Source organism: Carlito syrichta, unplaced genomic scaffold (assembly GCF_000164805.1).
Source record: "Carlito syrichta isolate Samal-C Ts95f unplaced genomic scaffold, Tarsius_syrichta-2.0.1 Scaffold309473, whole genome shotgun sequence".
Taxonomy (NCBI): Eukaryota; Metazoa; Chordata; class Mammalia; order Primates; family Tarsiidae; genus Carlito; species Carlito syrichta.
Genome location: NW_007253569.1, coordinates 390,752 through 410,154, shown reverse-complemented (window position 1 = coordinate 410,154; position 19,403 = coordinate 390,752). Strand labels below are relative to the sequence as shown.

Here is a 19,403-nt window from a genome sequence, read left to right as displayed (position 1 = left end):
TTATAACACACACACACACACACACACACACACACACACACACACACACACACACACACTAAGAACATACCTAACCAAAGAGGTGAAAGATCTCTATAAGGAGAACTATAAAACTCTGATGAAAGAAATTGTAGGGGACACAAATAAATGGAAGACATCCCATGCTCATGGATCAGAAGAATCGGTATCATTAAAATGACCATACAGCCCAAAGCAATCTACAGATTCAACCCAATCTCATAAAAAAAAAAAAATCAGCACAATTTTTCACAGAACTAGAAAAAACAATCTTAAAGTTAATAAGGAGCCAAAAAAGAGCCTAAATAGCCAAAGCAACCCTAAGTAAAAAGAACAAACACAAAGGCATCACACTGCCTGACTTCAAATAATACGCGGCTACGGTAACTAAAACAGCATGGTACTGGTACAAACACAAATAGATCAATGGAACAGAATAGAGAACACAGAAATAAAGCCACATACCTACAACCGACTGATCTTTGAGAAAGGTGACAAAAATAAACAATGGGAAAAGTACACCCTGTTCAATAAATGGTACTGGGAAAACTGGCTAGCCAGCAGAAGAATGAAACTGCACCTCTGTCTATCACCATATACAAAAATTAACTCAAGATAGATTAAATACTTAAATGTAAGATCTGAAACTATAAGTATCCTAGAAGAAAACCTAACCTAGGAAACACTCTTCTGGACATCAGCCTATGTAAAGAATTTATGACAAAGACCCCAAGAGCAATCGCAACAGTAACAAAAATAGACAAATGGGAAATAAACTAAAAAGCTTCTGCACAGCAAAATAAATAATCAACAGAGTGAACAGAAAACCTATGAAATGGGAGAACATATTTGCAAATTATGCCTCAGACAAAGGGTTAATATCAAGAATCTATAAGGGAACTCGAACAATTTAACATGAATAAAACCAAACAATCCCATCAAAAAGTGGGCAAAGGACATGAATAGACACTTCTCAAAAGAAGACACACAAGCAGCTAACAAACATGAAAAAATGCTCAACATCATTAATCATCAGAGAAACAAATTAAAACCACAATGAGGTATCACCTTATACCAGTCAGAATGACAATTATTAAAAAGCCAGAGAACAACAGATGTAAGCACAGTTGCAGAGAAAAGGAACACTCATATATTATTGGCAGGATTGTAAACTAGTTCAAACTTTATGGAATACAGTTATTAAGGTTGGAGATGGTGGCTCAAATCTGTAATCCCAGTACTTTGGGAGGCCAGGGGTGGGAGGATCGCTTGCGCTCAGGAGTTCAAGATCAAGCTAGGCAAAATAGTGAGACCTTGTCTCCACAAAAAACTAGTTGGGCATGATGGTGTGTGTCTGTAGTCCTAGGTACCTGTGAGGCTGAGGTGGAATCATTGCCTGAGCCCAGGAGGCCGAGGCTGCCAGGAGCCATGATCATGCCACTGCACTCCAGCCTGGGCAACAAAATGAGATCCTAACTCAAAAATAAAATAAACAACAGTATGGCGAGTTCTCAAAGAAATAAAAATTGAATTACCATAAGATCTAGCAATTTCACTATTAGGGATCTACCCAAAGGACAGTAAATAATTATATAAAAAAGATACCTATACTCAAATGTTCATTGCAGCATTATTCACTATAGCAAAATCACGAAACTAACCTAAGTGTCCACCAGTAGCTGACATTCTTATAAATGAGCAAAGAAAACGTGATATATATACACCATGGAATACTACACAGCCATAAAAAAGAACAAAATCATGTCATCCTAAGTGAACTAACTCAAAAACAGAAAATCAAACACTGCATATTCCTGCGAGAGTCAAAAGGCTGCAAAGATGAAAATAATAGACACTGAGGGTTCAAAAAACACCTATTGGGTACAATGTTCACTATCTGAGGAATGGGCCACCTGAGACTCAATACCCCCACTACACAATATGCCCATGTAACAAACATGGCTTCAAAAGACTTGGCCTGGCTTCTTACCTTATTCTTGAAACACTTTTTCTTTGGTTCACATCATGTAACCTCTCCTAGCTGTCCTTCTACTTCTCACGTTGCCTCTTTCCTTTTCCCCTGCTTCACCTTCCTCAATACATGCTGCTTTTCCTCCTGCCACAGAGACTTTACAAGTATCTTCTCTCATTCTGAAATACACTTCCTTTTGACGCCTTGCCTAACTCCTAGCTCATATTCAGGTATCAGTTTAATCAGTACTTCCTCAGGAAAGTCATACTTGACTATGGCAAATTCCTCCCTAGCTAAGTCAGTCCTTCTGTCATACTGTTTCATAGCACATTCCTACAGCGCAATTAACACAGTTGCAGTTCGTCCAAAAAACCCCACACAAGATGTTAATGTTGATTTCCATTCACCAGCTGCATCATGAGTGTAGAGACTGTGTGGTTTTATTAATTATAGCATCTACAGTGCCTACAACAGTACCTAACAGGTATCAATAGATTGACACTCATATATCAATATATTGAATATATGAACTAAACTCTTTATCAAATATTTGAATACATTTATTCTTTTTCAATTAAAAGAGTCTTGTCTAAATATCTATTTGTTCGGCCAGGTGTGGTGGCCCAGCCTGAAATCACAGTACTTTGGGGGGGCCGAAGTGAGAGGAATGCCTGATCTCAGGGGTTTGAGACCAGCCTGGGCAACTTGGTGAGATCTCATCTCTACAATAAATCACAAAAACTAGCTGGGTGTGTGTGTGCGCCTCTGTAGTTCCAGCTACTTGGATGGCCCGGGCGGAAGGATCACCTAAGTGACACTCCAGGCTGGGCGACAAAGAGTGAGATTCCAACTCAAAAACAACAACAACAAAAAACCCCAATTATCTATTTGTTCAAATAAATAATGATTGAGTACCTAGGCACTAGCCAAGAAATTAGAATAAAGTAGTGACAAACCCAGATATGTTCACCACTCTTATGGAGCATATTGTCTAAAGAAAGAGCTATTAATTAATCATAGGTATAAGTTTATTGTTATGGCTTTATTTATGTGGTATAACAGAAAATTCAGAGTGACAGGGGCATCTAATTTATACTGCTGGGGATGTGTTTTACCTCCATCTCTTGAGAACTGTGTGTATCTTCTTTCATGTTGGATGGGTTTTCATGGTCTTTGTATATTTTCCCTGGTTACTCATCTTTGTATAAGGATATTATGGCCAGGTATTAGTCTCAAAATACCTGAGCAAGAGCAAGAGTCTTCTTGAATTCCTCATAAGTTTATCAATGAACAGGATAGCTGATGGATATACATTTAAAATACCACTTCATGTCCACTTTTTAATAGGGCTGCTTTTGTTTTTTCCTTTCGGCATGTTTTAGTTTCTTGTAGATCCTGGATGTTAGGCCTTTGTCAGATACATAGTTGGCAAATATATGTTCCCATTCTATGGGCTGTCTCCACAGTCCTGATGGTTTCTTTGGCTTTGCAGAAGTTTTTCAGTTTGATGAGGCCCCACTTGTCTATCTTATCTCTTATGGCATGGGCTTTCAGGGTTTTGATCAGAAATTGGTTGCCTATTCCAAAAGTCTATAAGGGTGTCTCCTGCATTTTCTAAGATTCTTATAATTTCAGATTTTACATTTAGGTCTTTGATCCATTTAAAATTGATTTTTGTATATGGTGATAAGTAGGGGTCCTGTTTCATTCTTCTGCATGTGGCCAGCAGTTTTCCTAGCATCATTTACTGAATAAGATCTCCTCTTCCCAGTGGTTGCTGGTGGAGGCTTTGTCAAAGATGAGTTACTTGAGAAATTGAGATTTTGTTTCCAGAATCTATCTTGTTCCACTGTTCTATATGCCTGTTTTGATTACTATAGCCTTAGTTTAAAGTCTGAAAGTATGATATCTTCCACTTGGTTTCTTTTGCTGAGGATTGTTTTGGCTATTTCTGGTCGTTTTTGTTTCCAAATGAATTTCTGTATTGTCGTTTCCAGCTCTGAGAAGAATGATATTGGTAATTTAATAGGTATTGCGTTGAATTGGTAGACTGCCTTGGGTAGGATGGACATCTTAACAATGTTGATTCTTCCAATCCATGAGCATGGAATATTTTTCCATTTGATATTCTTTGAGCAGTGTTTTGTAGTTTTCATTGTAAAGGTCTTTCAATTCTCTGGTTAGGAAGATGACAAGGCATTTCATTTGTCTTGTGGTTATTGTGAAAGGGATTGTGCTTTTTATTTGGTTCTCTGCCTGTTTGTTGTTGGTATATAAAAATGTGACATTGATTTGGTACCCTCAGACTTTTCCAAAGTGCTTTATCAGCGCAAGGAGGTTTTTGACAGATTCCCTTGGGTTTTCAGTATAGGATCATATCATTAGCAAAGAGGGATAGTTTAACTTCTTTTCCTATTTGGATACCCCTGATTTCCTTCTCTTGTCTGATTGCACTAGCTAGGACTTCCAACACTATGTTGAACAGGAGGAGTGAGAGTGAGCAGTCTTGTCTTGTTCCAGTTTTCAGAGGGAAATGCTTCCAATTTCTGTCCATTTAGCGATATGTTGGCTGTGGATTTATCAAAGATGGCTCTTACTATTTTGAGGTATATTCCCTCTGTACCTAGGTGTTCAAGGATTTCTATCAAGAATGGATGCTAGATGTTGCCAAAAACCTTTTCTGCATCTAAAGACACCTTTCAAAAGAAGACATATGAGCAGCCAACAGATACATGAAAAAATGTTCAATCTCACTAATCATCAAAGAAAAGCAAATCAAAACCACACTGAGATACCACCTAACTCCAGTCAGGATGGCCATAACTAATAACTCAAAAAACAACAGGTGCTGAAGAGGATATGGAGAAAAGGGAACACTTCTACACAGGTGGTGGGAGTGTAAATTAGTACAACTTCCATGGAAAACAGTGTGGCGATTTTGAAAAGATCTAAAAATTGGCCTTCCATACAACCCAGCAACTCCCCTACTTGGAATATATCCAGAGAAAATAAAATCATTCTACAAAAAAGATACCTGGGCATACATGTTTATTGCAGCACTAGTCACAATAGCAAAAACATGGAACCAACTGCTCTGCCTATGAAAAGTTGACTGGATAAAAAAAAGTGATACACATACATGACAGAATATTATGCAGCCATAAAGAAGGACAAAATTCTGGACTTCGCAGCAACTTGGATAGATTAAAAGTCAATTATACTTAGTGACCTATCACAGAAACAAAGAACTGAGTACCACATGGTTCTCACTCATAAGTGGACCCAGAACATTTACCATAATACTTCAAGAAAGGGACTGGCAGTAGTGGGACACTGCCAGGGGAGATGGGGGGAGAGGGGCACATATCATCAATAATCCTAAACCAGGCAAAGTGAGAACCAATGGGAGGCAAAACTTCACCTGTACGTTGACCACTTATGTACCTAATCCTGAGCTGTACCCTACATCTTTAAAATACAATAATAATAATTATTAAAAAATAATAAAATAAAATACCATTTCATGTGCCACTGCCAGTCACTATTATTCTGTTTTGGTTTTGCGAATTCTAGCGTTTAGATGGCAAACAGAAGTACTGTTAGGGTGGATTCATAATACAAAAAGCTCTGATGACCTTGAAAACCAGCCTTCCAAGGAGGACCAAATTCTCAGTTTGGATGATACAGACCTTGCATTTCCAAATCCAGGGGCATATGGAGCTTGCATGGCGGGGAGTAAGGGGAATGGATAAGGGAAAAGGATGAGGAACAAAAGAGGGATATTTTTTGTATTTTTATTACTTACATGCGGTCAAGAAACTCATTACTAAAAAGCTCTCAGAATTCATTATTAAAAAGCTCTCAAATTTAAGCAAAATATTAAGTGATATTCTTTAACACTTGACTGTGTCATTTCATTTTGTCTGTACTTCATGAATTATTTAGTGACAAACCGGGCAATGCTGTAACTGCTGCTAACCAGATGTTATTTTAAACTAGAAGTTATTACTCTCTCTAGAATTTAGGATAAAGATGTAGTTAGTATTCAGACTAACTAACTACTATGTTAAGTAGAAAATAAGTTAGAGGCTGAGTGTATTAAAATAGATTCTATTTATGATAATAAATACTTTTTAAGACACTCACTGGTCTGAAATTCCTTGTACTTCTTTTGTCCAGTTAGATTGTTCTTTATCTCCAAGATGGACCACTTTTGATGGTGGAGCAGTTCTTCCCAAATAAAGCTTCTGTGTTCCTGGAGGTTCTTCCAAGTAAAATCTTAAAAGTTAAAATAAAATAAAATAAAAATTATATAACCAAAAAGTGTGATTTAATACAGAATTCTAGCAGTGTGAGTCTTCACAGTGAAAACTTTTTAACATAATATAATAGTAAAAAACACAACTATAATATAAATAGTAGAATAAGGGCTTATAAGAATTTTCAGTCCAAATTTTAAAGCATGGGAGGTATAGAGGTAGACGAAGAGAAATTGGTTAGTGGGTACAAATAGATAGAAGAATAAGTTCTAGTGTTCAATAGCACAGTAAGGTGACTATAGCTAACAATTAATTGTATATTTTAAAATAGCTAGAAGAGAATATCTAAAAGGTTCCCAACACAAAGAAATGATAAATATTTGCGGCAATGGATATCCTAATTACTATAATTTGATAACACATTATATGTATATATCAAAATATCATATATCAAATATCATATGTGCCCCATTAATATGTACATTATGTAGCCACAAAAAAATAAAAGCAAGTTATTTTTTCTTTAAGAAACAAAAATAAGTATATAATAAAAATCTTTAGAGAGTTAAAAAAAACCTCTCAAATTCAATATGAAATATGTAATATTACCTATAAAGTGCTTTTGCCAAAAAAGTTTAATCTGCATCTAATCAAGTCGCTAACCCTAACTCCTAGTTTACAGACGATATGTAGGATGAAGGATCAAGTTAAATGACACTAAGAGGAAACAATAAGAAAATTCAAAATTTTACAAAATAACTGTAACTGGTCTTGTCACCCAAAAAAAAAAAAAAAAAGGCAAGGAAGCAAGTTACAGAAAGATCCTGTAAATCAAAATACACAAACCACCTGTATTTGTATTTCTATATACTAGCTGGGGAAATAAATGTAAACCTTAATAACCATTCCAGCCTGGGCAACATCATGAGACCTCGTCGCTACAATAAATTAAAAAAAATTAGCTGGGCATGGTGGCCCACGCTTGTAGTCCCAGCTACTTGGAAGGCTGAGTAGAAGGTTCTTCTGAGCCCAGGAGGTCAAGGCTGTGGTGGCCATGATCATGCCACTGCACTACAGCTGGGGCAACAGAATAAGACTCCAACTCAAAAAACAAACAAACAAAAAAATTACAAATAACACCATTTATAATTGCTCCAAGAAAAATTACATACTTAGGTATAAAACTAGCAAAACATGTATATAATCATTATGATGAAACAAACAAAATACTGATGAAAGATCAACATAAATGGAGAGGTATGTACTATGTTCATGAATTAGAAGATTTAACATAGTAAAGATGTCAAATATCCCCAAACTGATCTATAGGTTTAATACAATTCCTGTCAAAATCCCTCTATGATTTTTTGTAGATATAGAAAAATTCTAAAATTTACATGGAAATACAAAAGGCCTAGAATAGCTAAAACAATTTCAAAAAAAGAAAGATAAGTTTGAAAGAATCACTCTACCTGATAGTAAGACTTTCTACATACTTCATAGTAATCAAGACAATGTGGCACTGGCATAAAAATAGACATACCAATCAATGGAACAGAATAGAGAACCTAGAAATAGACCCGTACAGATAAGCCCAACTAACTTTTGCCAAAGGTGCAAAAGCAAACCAATGGAGGAAGGATAGTCTTTTTAACAAATAATGCCAGAGCAACTGACTATTCATAGGCAAATACATGAATCTTAATCTAAGCCTCATATCTTTTTTTTTTTTTTTTTTTGAGTTGGAGTCTCACTCTGTCGCCCAGACTGGAGTGCAGTGGCCGCTTCTGGCCACTGCAGTCTCAACCTGCTGGGCTCCGGCGATCCTTCCGCCTCAGCCTTCCAAGTAGCTGGAACTACAGGCGCGCGCTATCATGCCCGGCTAATTTTTTGATTTATTGTAGAGATGAGGTCTCGCTGCCCAGGCAGGTCTTGAACCCGCGGGCTCAGGCAATCCACTCACCTCAGCCTCCCAAAGGCGCAGGATTACAGGCTAAGCCACTGAGCCTGGCTAAGCCTCATATCTTAAACAAAAATTAATTCAAAATAGATTATTGATTTAATGTAAAATGAGGTAAAAATCTTTCAAAGTAAATATAAAAGAAAATCTTCAGGATCTAGGGCTAGGTGATGATTTCTTAGACATGATATCAAAAGCATAAAGAAAAAACTGATAAATTGAACTTCACCAAAAAGATGGAGCATTGAATTTTGATAATTAAAAAGAATCCTTAAGTTTCATACAGAAAAGTAGATACCAACAAAGGAAAGAACCATACTGGCCCTGTCTTCTCATAATGACATTATATAACATATATATGAGTCTAAGCAGTATAATCATATATTCTCAAATATGACATTATATAACAGAACACAACTGAGAGATGTATACAGAGATCTAAGGGAAAAGGAAAAGAAACTGGGCCTCCAAAGTATTAAACCTGTGTGTGAAGAAAATAAACAAAAAAATATATTTTGGATATGTAATAACTCAGAAAACATAATATACATCCATTTTTTTCTGAAAAAAATTTACAAACTTCTAGCTATATACAAAATAACAACAACAACAAAAAGAAATCAGGAAGACAAGGTTTATACAAATGGTTAAAAAAAAGACAAAAATAACTTATCTAAATATTCACTAATAAAAATGTGAACTTGAACACAATACTAAGAATAAATTCTTAAAACAGAAGATAAAGCCAGGCATGGTGGCTCAAGCCTGCAATCACAGCACTTTGGGAGGCGGAGGTGAGAGGAATGCCTGAGCTCAGAGGTTCAAGACTAGCCTGAGCACATGGCGAAACCTCGTCTCTACAATAAATAAAAAAAAAATAGCTGGGCATGGTGGCACATGCCTGTGGTTCCAGCCACTTGGAAGATTGAAGCAGAAGGATCATCTGAGCCCAGCAGGTCAAGGCTGTGGTGGCTGTGAGCGTGCCATTGTACTCCAGCCTGGGCGACAGAGTAAGACTGACTCAAAACAAACAAACAAAACCAGAAGACATGTGCTTTAAAAACTTAATGTATTATTTAAATAAAACCTAGGACAGATATAGTAAAGGTAAGACTACATATGCTGTTAATTCTTGTCAGAAAGAGAAATATATTTGCTAAATAATAAAATGGTAACCAATGCTAGAAAAGAATTAGGATAAAGAACTTCCAGGTCATTTAAAGAGAAAAAATAACATATGCATCTAAAATATAAGAGATATACAATAAACTGTCAATAGTGGTTGAACCTTGAATGGTGTCATAAGTGGACTTTCATTTTCACTATAGAGTGTAAATGTTCTTTTTTTTTTTTTTGAGTTGGAGTCTCACTCGGTCGCCCAGACTGGAGTGCGGCCATCGCAGTCTTGCCTGCTGGGTCCCAGCGATCCTTCTGCCTCAGCCTTCCGAGTAGCCGGAATTACAGGCATGCGCTACCATGCCCGGCTGATTTTTTAATTTTTATTGTAGCGATGAGATCTCGCTGCCCAGGCGGGTCTCGAACCCGCAGGCTCAGGCAATCCACTCACCTCAGCCTCCCAAAGGCGTGGGATTACAGACTGAGCCACCAAGCCTGGCTTAGAGTGTAAATGTTCTTAACGTAATTTTATCAGTTAAAAAAAATGAACCAATAAAAGCCATCAGGAACAAAGTAAATAAAAGTTAGAAAAATTATAAATCAAATCTTACTTACTTAGTTTCTCCATCTGATACAGCTACAACTCTAGCTTCCTCAAGGTGAGGCCAATTAACAAAGACAGACTTTCCAAGCACTGATGAAGCTATGTTTTCTATACTCTTAAAGTAAAAGCAGAAAAGTTCATTCATGTTTTAGATCCAAGAGACAACTTTACATAGGCAACAAAAATTTCCCAACTGCTTTACAAAATACCATTCAGTTGTAAAATTCTACGATTATATTAATTAGACATAATTATTTTTATTTTTCTCATGATTGAGAAAGTGAAAAGAATAGTAGAAATATCTGGAAAACAATCTATTCATTGTTTCATATCAAATAGTCAGATATTTAAAACAGAATCTAAGAGAAATGATTTCATTTCAGTGTGGCAGGTATGATGAAAAAAGAATAGAATAAGAGTCAGGAGATATGGGCCCAAATTTGGGGTCTACCACTTTTCAGCTATAGGATTCGAGGCATATAATTTAATCCCAGTGAGTATCAATTTTGTTTTATGAGAAGAAAAAGTAAAATATACCTCACAACAGAGGATAAAAAATACATAGTCGGTGGGGGTGGGACTGGCAGTTGAGGGAACCTGCTAGGGGAGGGAGGGGCATACCTCATCAACAAGAATACCTGCATGATCAATGTCTGTATACCTAACCCTAAATTGTACCCCACATCTTTGTAATAAATAAATAAATTTAAATATATATATATACACAAACACACACATCTGTAAACTGTAAAACGCTGTACAAATATTCTGTGTGAAATAATATCTTAAGTAAAAATTCTAGTTTTAAAAGGAAACTATTATCCAATTCAACTTAAACATATAGGTCAGACAACAATAACTTTGCAGTAGAAACTCAAGTTTAAATACAAACCTTCATTCATCTTTTTTCTGTTTACTATCCTTAATCATTATTAACACCTTTTTTAAACAATTAGAGGTGACTATTTTTTACTTTTTTTTTTTTTTTGAGTTGGAGTCTCACTCTGTCGCCCAGACTGGAGTGCAGTGGCCGCTCCTGGCCGTCGCAGCCTCGACCTGCTCGGCTCCGGCAATCCTTCCGCCTCAGCCTTCCAAGTAGCTGGAACTAGGTGCATGCTACCACGCCCAGCTAATTTTTTTTTTTGGTTTATTGTAGAGATGAGGTCTTACCAAGTTGCCCAGGCAGGTCTCGAACCCACGGGCTCAGGCAGTCCACCCACCTCAGCCTCCCAAGGTACAAGATTACAAGGCTGAGCTACTGAGCCTGGCTTATTTTTTACTGTTTTAGGGTAACTTTTTATTTTGATATTTAGACATTTCTTAATCGGAACATATAAAACAAAAGAATAACTATTCTGATGAATAAAACAAGTTACAACATTAAAATTAGTCTCCTTCGATTGTCATTTTCCCGTCTATATATCTACTTCTAATTTTATTCACTTTTTCCTTTAGTTTTTGAAGAAAAAGTTGTCTTCCTTCCCCAGATTAATCCTTTTATTTAAACACTAGATGAAATCCCTTACCAGCTCACATGGAGTCTTATTATAAACATCCTTTCCCTTTGTGGTAGCTACTTTCTCATTAGTTCTACCTTCCTTCTTTTGCAAGGAATTTGTTGAATAGGCTACCTCCTCTCTTCCTACGTTCCTATGTTTCTAGACTCCTTTTCTTTTCTTTTTTTGAATTAGAGTCTCACTCTGTCACCCAGGCAGTACGGCAATGGCTCACTCCTGGCCACCACAGCCTCGACTTCCAAGTAGGTGGAACTACAGGGGCACGTTACCACACCCGGCTAATTTTTGCTTTATTGTAGAGACAAGGCCTTGCCAGGTTGCCCAGGCTGCTCTCAAGTCCGCGGGATCTGGTAATCCACTTGCCTCGGCCTCCCAAAGTTCTGGGATTACAGAGTCTCCTTTTCAATAATAAACTTCTTGACCAACGGCTAATAACTGCTATCTTTACTTCCTATCTACCTAGTCCTAGCCTAGTCTCTAGGAATTGGACTTCTCCCTCCACCAGTCTACTGGAATGGAATTCTCAAAGGTCAGCGTTGAAGCTCTAATGGACAAATCCATAGACTTTGTTTTAGTTTTTATTATCCTCTGAATTTGTGCAGCATAAAGCACCTGCCCCATGCTTCTGTGATATTACTTAAGTTGGGAATCATTCTTTTTTACCCCTCTATCCACTACATCACTTTGACTAGCTTTTTTTCCACCCTTTATAACTGTGGCTATTTCTTTACATGGATCATGAACACTTAGTGTACCTTTTCTTGAGGGAAACGGGCCTCAAGGTGGCCTCAGTCATTAACTCTCTGTTGACAACTTATATACCCCTATCTCCCTCTAAGCTCTAGCTCCAAGTGTTTAACTTGTATCTCAGTATCCCTTCTAAACTGGGGTTTTTCATCTGAACCAGAGAACACAAAAATGATGACTGTATTCTCAATTCTCCCAAGAATGGTTCATAACTAATACCCATTCTAGATACACAGAAGATAATTTATGAATGACATAGGGCATTTGGACTTAAATATCAAGAAAGGCTGACAAGGCAGCTCCAGTTACATGAACAAGTACCACCTTAAAATTCCATCATTATTTAGAAGTCATCCCCCCTAAGTCTGCAACTCCCCTATTTTAACTTTTCTAGTTCAGTAAACTTCAATTCTTTTCTTGTTAATTAGCTTGGATATCTCAAAGTCCTATTTACTGTTTTCTTTATCTTTTCATCTCTTGTATTTGAACAAATAATGAAACTTGTCAGGTTTACTTCATCTTGTTCATCTAGATCTATTGCCACTTTCACAGTTTATGTCCATATCACCTAATGCTACAACCTCTGAACTTGCAGGCTCTGCTCTTTTCTTCCATTTCTCTTTTGTACAACTGCCACCAAATTAATCTTTATGAAAATACCAATTTTAAGATAACAGTCATGGAAAAAAAAAAGTCCAAATTCCTTAGCCTAGTATTCAAAGTCTTCCATAATCTGGCCTCAATCTGTTTTTTCAGCCTTTTCCACTATTTCCCAACACAAGTCCTCTGCTTCAGTCAGGTTTATCTATTCCTTCTCTCAAATATATCACATTTATTCTAAAAACAGAAAAAGTATTAAGAAATTATTCAGACATACAAAAAGAATAAAAATAATATATCATATTTACTTCTAAAATTATATAAAATTATGCTAAAATGGTATTTCTTACAACTAGAATGCCTTTTTTCCTTGTTTTCTCTTTTGTCCTTTTTTTTTAGTACCTAGTTCTAACCTAATTTTGTCTATAATTCTGTACTTTAAACTTTAGTTCGCATAGCTCATCACCTTTTAAAAATTCTTAAAAAATTGTTTCATTCATTGTGTCACGATTATACAGGTTCTTGAACTGTCATCTAATTTGTGCAAATGTTTATTTGCTTTATTCTTATTTAGATTGTGAACTTCTGGAGTTACAACATGTTATATCTCTTTGGTAAACACTTCAGCAGCTACAAATAGTTTTATGTATAATAAGTATCTAACAGATGATAAATAAAATACTTACAAGGTCATCTGATTCTGCATTCACTGAGATTTCCAACATCATGTTTTCTCCACGACTGCTTTGCTGGAACACTTGAACACCACTTTTTTTCAAAAAGAACTTTAAAAGAGTTCAAATAATTTAATTTTAATTCTTTCTTTTTAACCATATTCAATAAAGTGAGAAAATTCTGAACTAAATAGCCACTGACTTTGTGTTTGATGTGTTTCAGAGTAGGAAATCCACAGAAATACAATGCCTTCTGGTCAACCCTGGTTATTTTGTTCTTATTTATGTCTACACGCCAAGCATCTAGGGATATGATTTTGTACCTAAAAAAGAAATAAAGGCATTAATTTAAAATATATACAATTATAGTTTTCAAACTTTCTCTTGAATATTTTGCAAGAGTTCTCCTTGCTTTCAAAGAAGAAGATGAGAATTAGTACTTTAAGACAAAGAAAACACAAAGCAGGACAACTCAGCTTCTCTGTTGTTACTGGTCCAGATACAACTATGCCTGTAGATTACTAAGTAGAGGTTTTATCCAATAAATTAAAACAAAACTATATATGTAATAAATTTTACAAAGATAAAGTATAAAGCATAACACAAATCTCTGTATCCTCCATGTTCCAAAACCCAGGATGGGAAATAAACACCTTATGTTTATCTTTCTTTTGTTTTAATGAAAGGAAAAATAAGTGAGAGATGTTCACTCTGCTTGCAACTCAATTGTTGTTGGGTAGATTTCTGAAAAGATGAGAAAATACAAAATAAGGAAGACACTTTAGTGAAGAAGAGAAAGAAAGGAGCAGACATTGACAACAAAAGCAAAAATTCACATATCTACTTGAAGAAGACAAAGGGTAGACATATACACTAGAGAGAAAAATTCAAACAACTTTAACAGAAGATGGAAATAGAGAAGTCGAATCTGACCAAAGTTGAGAACTGTAGTAATGAGTGGGAGAGCTGTTTAGACCCTTGGCAAGTTAGATGTAATTTATTCATTATCAATTGACTATACCTGTTATAAACTATTTTTTAATTCTCCAAACAGATGTTCAAAGTTTTTTTAAAAAAAGATGTTAGGGGGCTCTTTTGTTGTTGCCGTCAAAAAAATTACCAAATAACATTACCTCGTACAACATCGTTCTATAGAAGGGAACTTTTCTGGCCATGGAGAAGGATAGGCAAACTCTGTGTCTCTGTCATACCAGCACATTAGGCACTCACTATGTTGATTTCTTTTTCTCTCTTCCCTTTTGAGGGAATGATTACATGTCTCCATGGCTTCCAACAATCGCTTCTAAATATAAGAAATAAAGAGAAAGGATAAAAGCATAAAATTTATGCAATCTCAACATACAAAATAAATCTTTTCTCTCCATATAGTGATTCTTCAGTGTTTTTGTTCTTGAAAAACAAAATTTTAACTAATGAAATTTCCATTTTATTACATGAAAAAGTAATGTGCTATTGTTTCAAAGGGTCCTAAAATATTGCTGCCACTGCAAGTTCCTCTAAAGCTACTATCCTACCTCTAAAGTACAGAAAAGCAGCCAGGCTCAGTGGCTCAGCCTGTAATCCCATGCTTTGGGAGGCTGAGGTGAGTGGATTGCCTGAGCCCATGGGTTTGAGACCCACCCGGGCAACTTGACAAGACCTCATCTCTACAATAAAAAAAAAATTAGCCGGGCATGGTAGTGCACGCTTGTAGTTCCAGCTACTTGGAAGGCTGAGGGGGAAGGATCGATGGAGCCCAGCGGGTCAAGGCTGCGGTGGCCTGGAGCATGCCACTGCACTCCAGTCTGGGCGACAGAGTGAGACTCCAACTCAAAAAAACACAACCAAATAAATAAATAAAGTACAGAAAAGTATAGTAGTAAAAAAATCAAATTTTAAGTATGAATTTATCATAACCATACTATCTAATTAATAGAACAATAATCTCTTACTTTACAAATTCTGTGGTGGTATAACAATATTAATCTTTCTGAAATAACTTACACATTAACATAATTCCAGTCAGAATATTAACAGTTTAAAAAACATATAGGCCGGGCTCAGTGGCTCAGACTGTAATCCCAGCACTTTGGGAGGCCGAGGAGAGTGGACTGCCTGAGCTCACGCGTTTGAGAACAGCCTGGGCAACTTGGCGAGGCCTGTCTCGGCAATAAATCAAAAATTAGCCGGGCATGGTAGTGGGCGTCTGTAGTTCTGGCTACTTGGAAGGCTGAGGCAGAAGGATCGCTGGGGAGGCCGTGAGTGTGCCACTGCACTCCAGCCTGGGCAACAAAGTGAGACTCTAACTAAAAAAAAACAAATTGTATATTTTTTGATTCAGGGTCTCACTCTATTACCCTGGCTGGAGTACAGTGGCACAATTACAGAACAATGAAGCCTTGACCTCCTGTGACCCAGGTGATTCTCTTGCCTCAAACTCCTGAGAAGCTGGGACTACAGGACTGTGCCACCAAGCCTGGCTAATTTTTTTTTTTTTTTAAAAGAGATGAGGTCTTGCTATGTTGCATAGGCTGGTTTCAAGCAATACTCCCACCATGGCTTACAAGTACTGAGATTACAGGTATGAGCCACTGTATCTGGCCTAAAAATTTTTTTTAAATACTCCAAATTCAAATTTTTTTGAGCACTGACATGCCATAAATAGAAAATTTTATACCTCTAAAAATTCAATGCTATGTCTTTTCTTAAATTTCTGCAACCAACCTGGTTAATGTTCACAGTTCTTTTCAATTTTCCATTCACTGTGATAGATCTTGCTTGTTTCATTATCAACATTTGAATTTTTAAAGGTTTGGCATGATAAAGCACTGATCATGAAGCAGCAGAAAAATTTATTGGCAAATTTGCCAAGGATCACTGTTAATGAAATATAATGCCGAAACAAGTCTGAAATGCTGATGAAACATCACTGATTTGGTGTTATTGCTCTAGAAAGACACTGAATACAGTTGATGAGACAGCTCTACAAGAATTAAGAATGCAGCAGGACTCGGTGGCTCAGCCTGTAATCCTGCGCCTTTGGGAGGCTGAGGTAAGTGGATTGCCTGAGCCCGTGGGTTCGGAACCCGCCTGGGCAACTTGGCGAGACCTCATCTCTACAATAAATCAAAAATTAGCCGGGTGTGGTAGTGCGCGCCTGTAGTTCCAGCTACTTGGAAGGCTGAGATGGAAGGATCGCCGGAGGCCAGCAGGTCGAGGCTGCGGTGGCTGGGAGCGGCCACTGCACTCTAGTCTGAGCGACAGAGTGAGACACCAACTCAAAAAAAAAAAAAAAGAATTAAGAATGCTAAGGACAAAATAGCTGTGCTAGGATATGCTTATGCAGTAGGCACACATAAGTATAAACTTGCTGTGTAGGCAAAAACTTGCACCCTCAAATTTTCGGGGAATGAAAACTATTTTCAAGGAATGAATTTCTTGCTAGTCTATTATGCTAACAAAAAGGCAAGGATAGCCAGGGAAATCTTTTCCTACAGCAAGGCTGTAGTGAATCATGATTGTGCCACACTCTAGCAGCCTGGATAACAAAGTAAGACCCTAACACTCCTGATCCCCCGAAAAAGAATGGAATTGCTGGGTCCTAGGATATGATTAACCTTATGACAAACTCCCAGAAAGATACGCAAAGTATTTGTACCATTTCATACTCCCACTATCAGTGTATGAAAATTCTAATTGCTCCATATTCAAGTCAATATTGAGTATTGTCACTCTTTTGTTTTCCATTCTACTGAGATTGTAGTGTAGTAGCATCTCATTATGTTTTTGTTTTTTTTTTCACTTCTATCTGCATTTATTTCATGCTGAATTTATTCCCGTGCCATAAGTTCTTGTTTCTTCAGTTTCTTCTGGGATATCTTTTTCTTCTGTGCAACCTCCTCCTCTGGCTTAGGAACAATCCGCTCCTTTTCAGTGAGGATCATCTCAATGTGGCAGGGGGAGCTCATGTAAGGGTTGATCCGACCATGAGCCCGGTATGTCCGGCGGTACATCTTAGGGGCTTTGTTCACCTGGATATGCTCAATGACCAGAGAATCAACATCTAAGCCCTTAAGCTCAGCATTACTCTCTGCATTTTTAAGCATGTGCAGCAAAAATTCAGCACTCTTTTTGGGCCACCGACCCTGTGTCCAGCCCCACTGTTTGGCCTGGACACACCTTCCAACTCCACCATTGTAGCGGCAGAATGGCACACACTGTTTCTGTAAGGTGACATCTTTCAGGTACTTGGTGGCTTTTCGTATGTGCATGCCCTTGATGGCCTGCGCAGTTTCTCGGGTGTTCTTGAACGCGCAGGTCAGAGACTCGGGACTTGCACGACTTCGTGGGGTTCTTCGGGTCTAGCGAGTAGCGGACCATTTTGGCGAGTCAACTCAGGCCGCTTAGGGGAAGAGCTCATTATGTTTTTAATTTACATTTTCCTGATGGCTAAAGATACACTTTCCCATGTGCTTATTATTTGTATATCTTGTTTTGTGAAATGGTTCTTCAAATATTTTGCCCATTTTAAAAATTGGATTCTCTGTCTTTTAACTATTGAGTTGGAGGAGTTAGTTATATACTCTGGATACCAGTCCTATGCACACATATGTTCTGTAAATATTTTCTCCATGTCTGTGGCTTGTCTATTCATTTATTAACAGTGTCTTCTGATAAGCAAGAGGGGATTTTTTTTGGTGAACTCTATTTTCTCTTCTTTTTTATGGTTGTATCTTTTTAAAATTTGAATCTTAACTAAAGTTTTCTCCTAAGTCTGCTTCAAGAAGTTTTATAGTTTTAGCTTTTACATTTAGATCTATGATGTATTTTGAATTATGTTTTGTGTACGGTGTGAGGTGTGGGTCAAGGTTCACTTTTTGCACAAATATAGCCAGATGTTGCAGCACCAATTGTGGAAAGCCCTTTATTTACCCACTGAATTGCTTTAGTGCCTTACTTGAAGATGAATTAAGAGTATAAATATTTATCTATATTGGACTCTTTTTGTTCCAACTGATCTGTCTATTGCCATACCAATAACACATTGTCTTGATTAACATAGTTTCATGGTAAGTCTTGAAATCAGGTAATGTAAATACTCCAATATTGCTCTTTATATGGATTGTTTTGGCTATGCTCCTTTGCAATTGTATAAAAACTTTAGAATCATATTTTTAATTTCAACATAAAATTTTGCTGGGATTTTCACTGGGATTATGCTGAATTTAAGGATCAATTTGGGTAGAATTCACAGCTTAACAATATTAAGTGTTCAACTCCATGAACATGGTATATTCTTTATTTAGGTTTTCTCCCTCAACACTATAATTTTCAGGGTAGAGGGCTAGCTCATGTTATTCAATTTATAGTTGTGTATTTATATTTTTAATGCTATTTTAAATAGAGTTTTAATTTTTTTCCCTAACTTTTGTACTTTCTAATGATTTCTTACCAGTATATAAAAATATAACTGGTTTTGTATAGATTCTATACTCTTTGACCTTGCTAAAGTTACTTATTAGTTATAGTTTCCTTATTCAAAATTCCTCAGAATTTTTACATAGATAATAGTGTCACCTGCAAATAGAGACAATTTTACTTCTTATGAATCTCTGTGCCTTTTTCTTTTTTATCATCTTAATACACTAGACTTCAGTAAAATATTATAGAGGAGTAGTTAAAATGGAAATCCTTGTTCTATTCTTGATTTTACTGGGAAAATGGTCATTATTTTACTATTAAGTATATTGTTTGTAGGATTTTTTATATGCCTTTTATCAGGTTAAAAAGTTTTCTGTTATTCCAACTTGTTACTGAACGTTTCTATTAAAATTGGATCTTAGCCGGGCTCGGTGGCTCAGCCTGTAATCCCGCACCTTTGGGAGGCTGAGGTGAGTGGATTGCCTGAGCGCGCAGGTTCGAGACCCGCCTGGGCA

General features: G+C 36.8%; 1 protein-coding gene and 1 pseudogene across 2 annotated transcripts in view; both read right to left on the bottom strand.

Annotated features, from left to right (window-relative positions):
• The window catches only part of XRN1 (5'-3' exoribonuclease 1), a 143,322-nt gene that overhangs the window by 80,854 nt on the left and 43,065 nt on the right, over positions 1-19,403 (bottom strand). Inside the window, exons 16-20 of the mRNA XM_008067302.1 lie at positions 14,601-14,770; positions 13,670-13,790; positions 13,480-13,578; positions 9,941-10,044; positions 6,137-6,268 (exon numbers count right to left, since the gene is read on the bottom strand). Of these exons, the coding sequence (XP_008065493.1) occupies positions 6,137-6,268; positions 9,941-10,044; positions 13,480-13,578; positions 13,670-13,790; positions 14,601-14,770 (626 nt within the window). The remainder of the gene's footprint in view (positions 1-6,136; positions 6,269-9,940; positions 10,045-13,479; positions 13,579-13,669; positions 13,791-14,600; positions 14,771-19,403) is intronic.
• Positions 17,257-17,847, bottom strand: LOC103269736 (annotated as a pseudogene). Its single transcript, XR_504915.2, has one exon. The product of XR_504915.2 is annotated as a 60S ribosomal protein L17 pseudogene (transcript).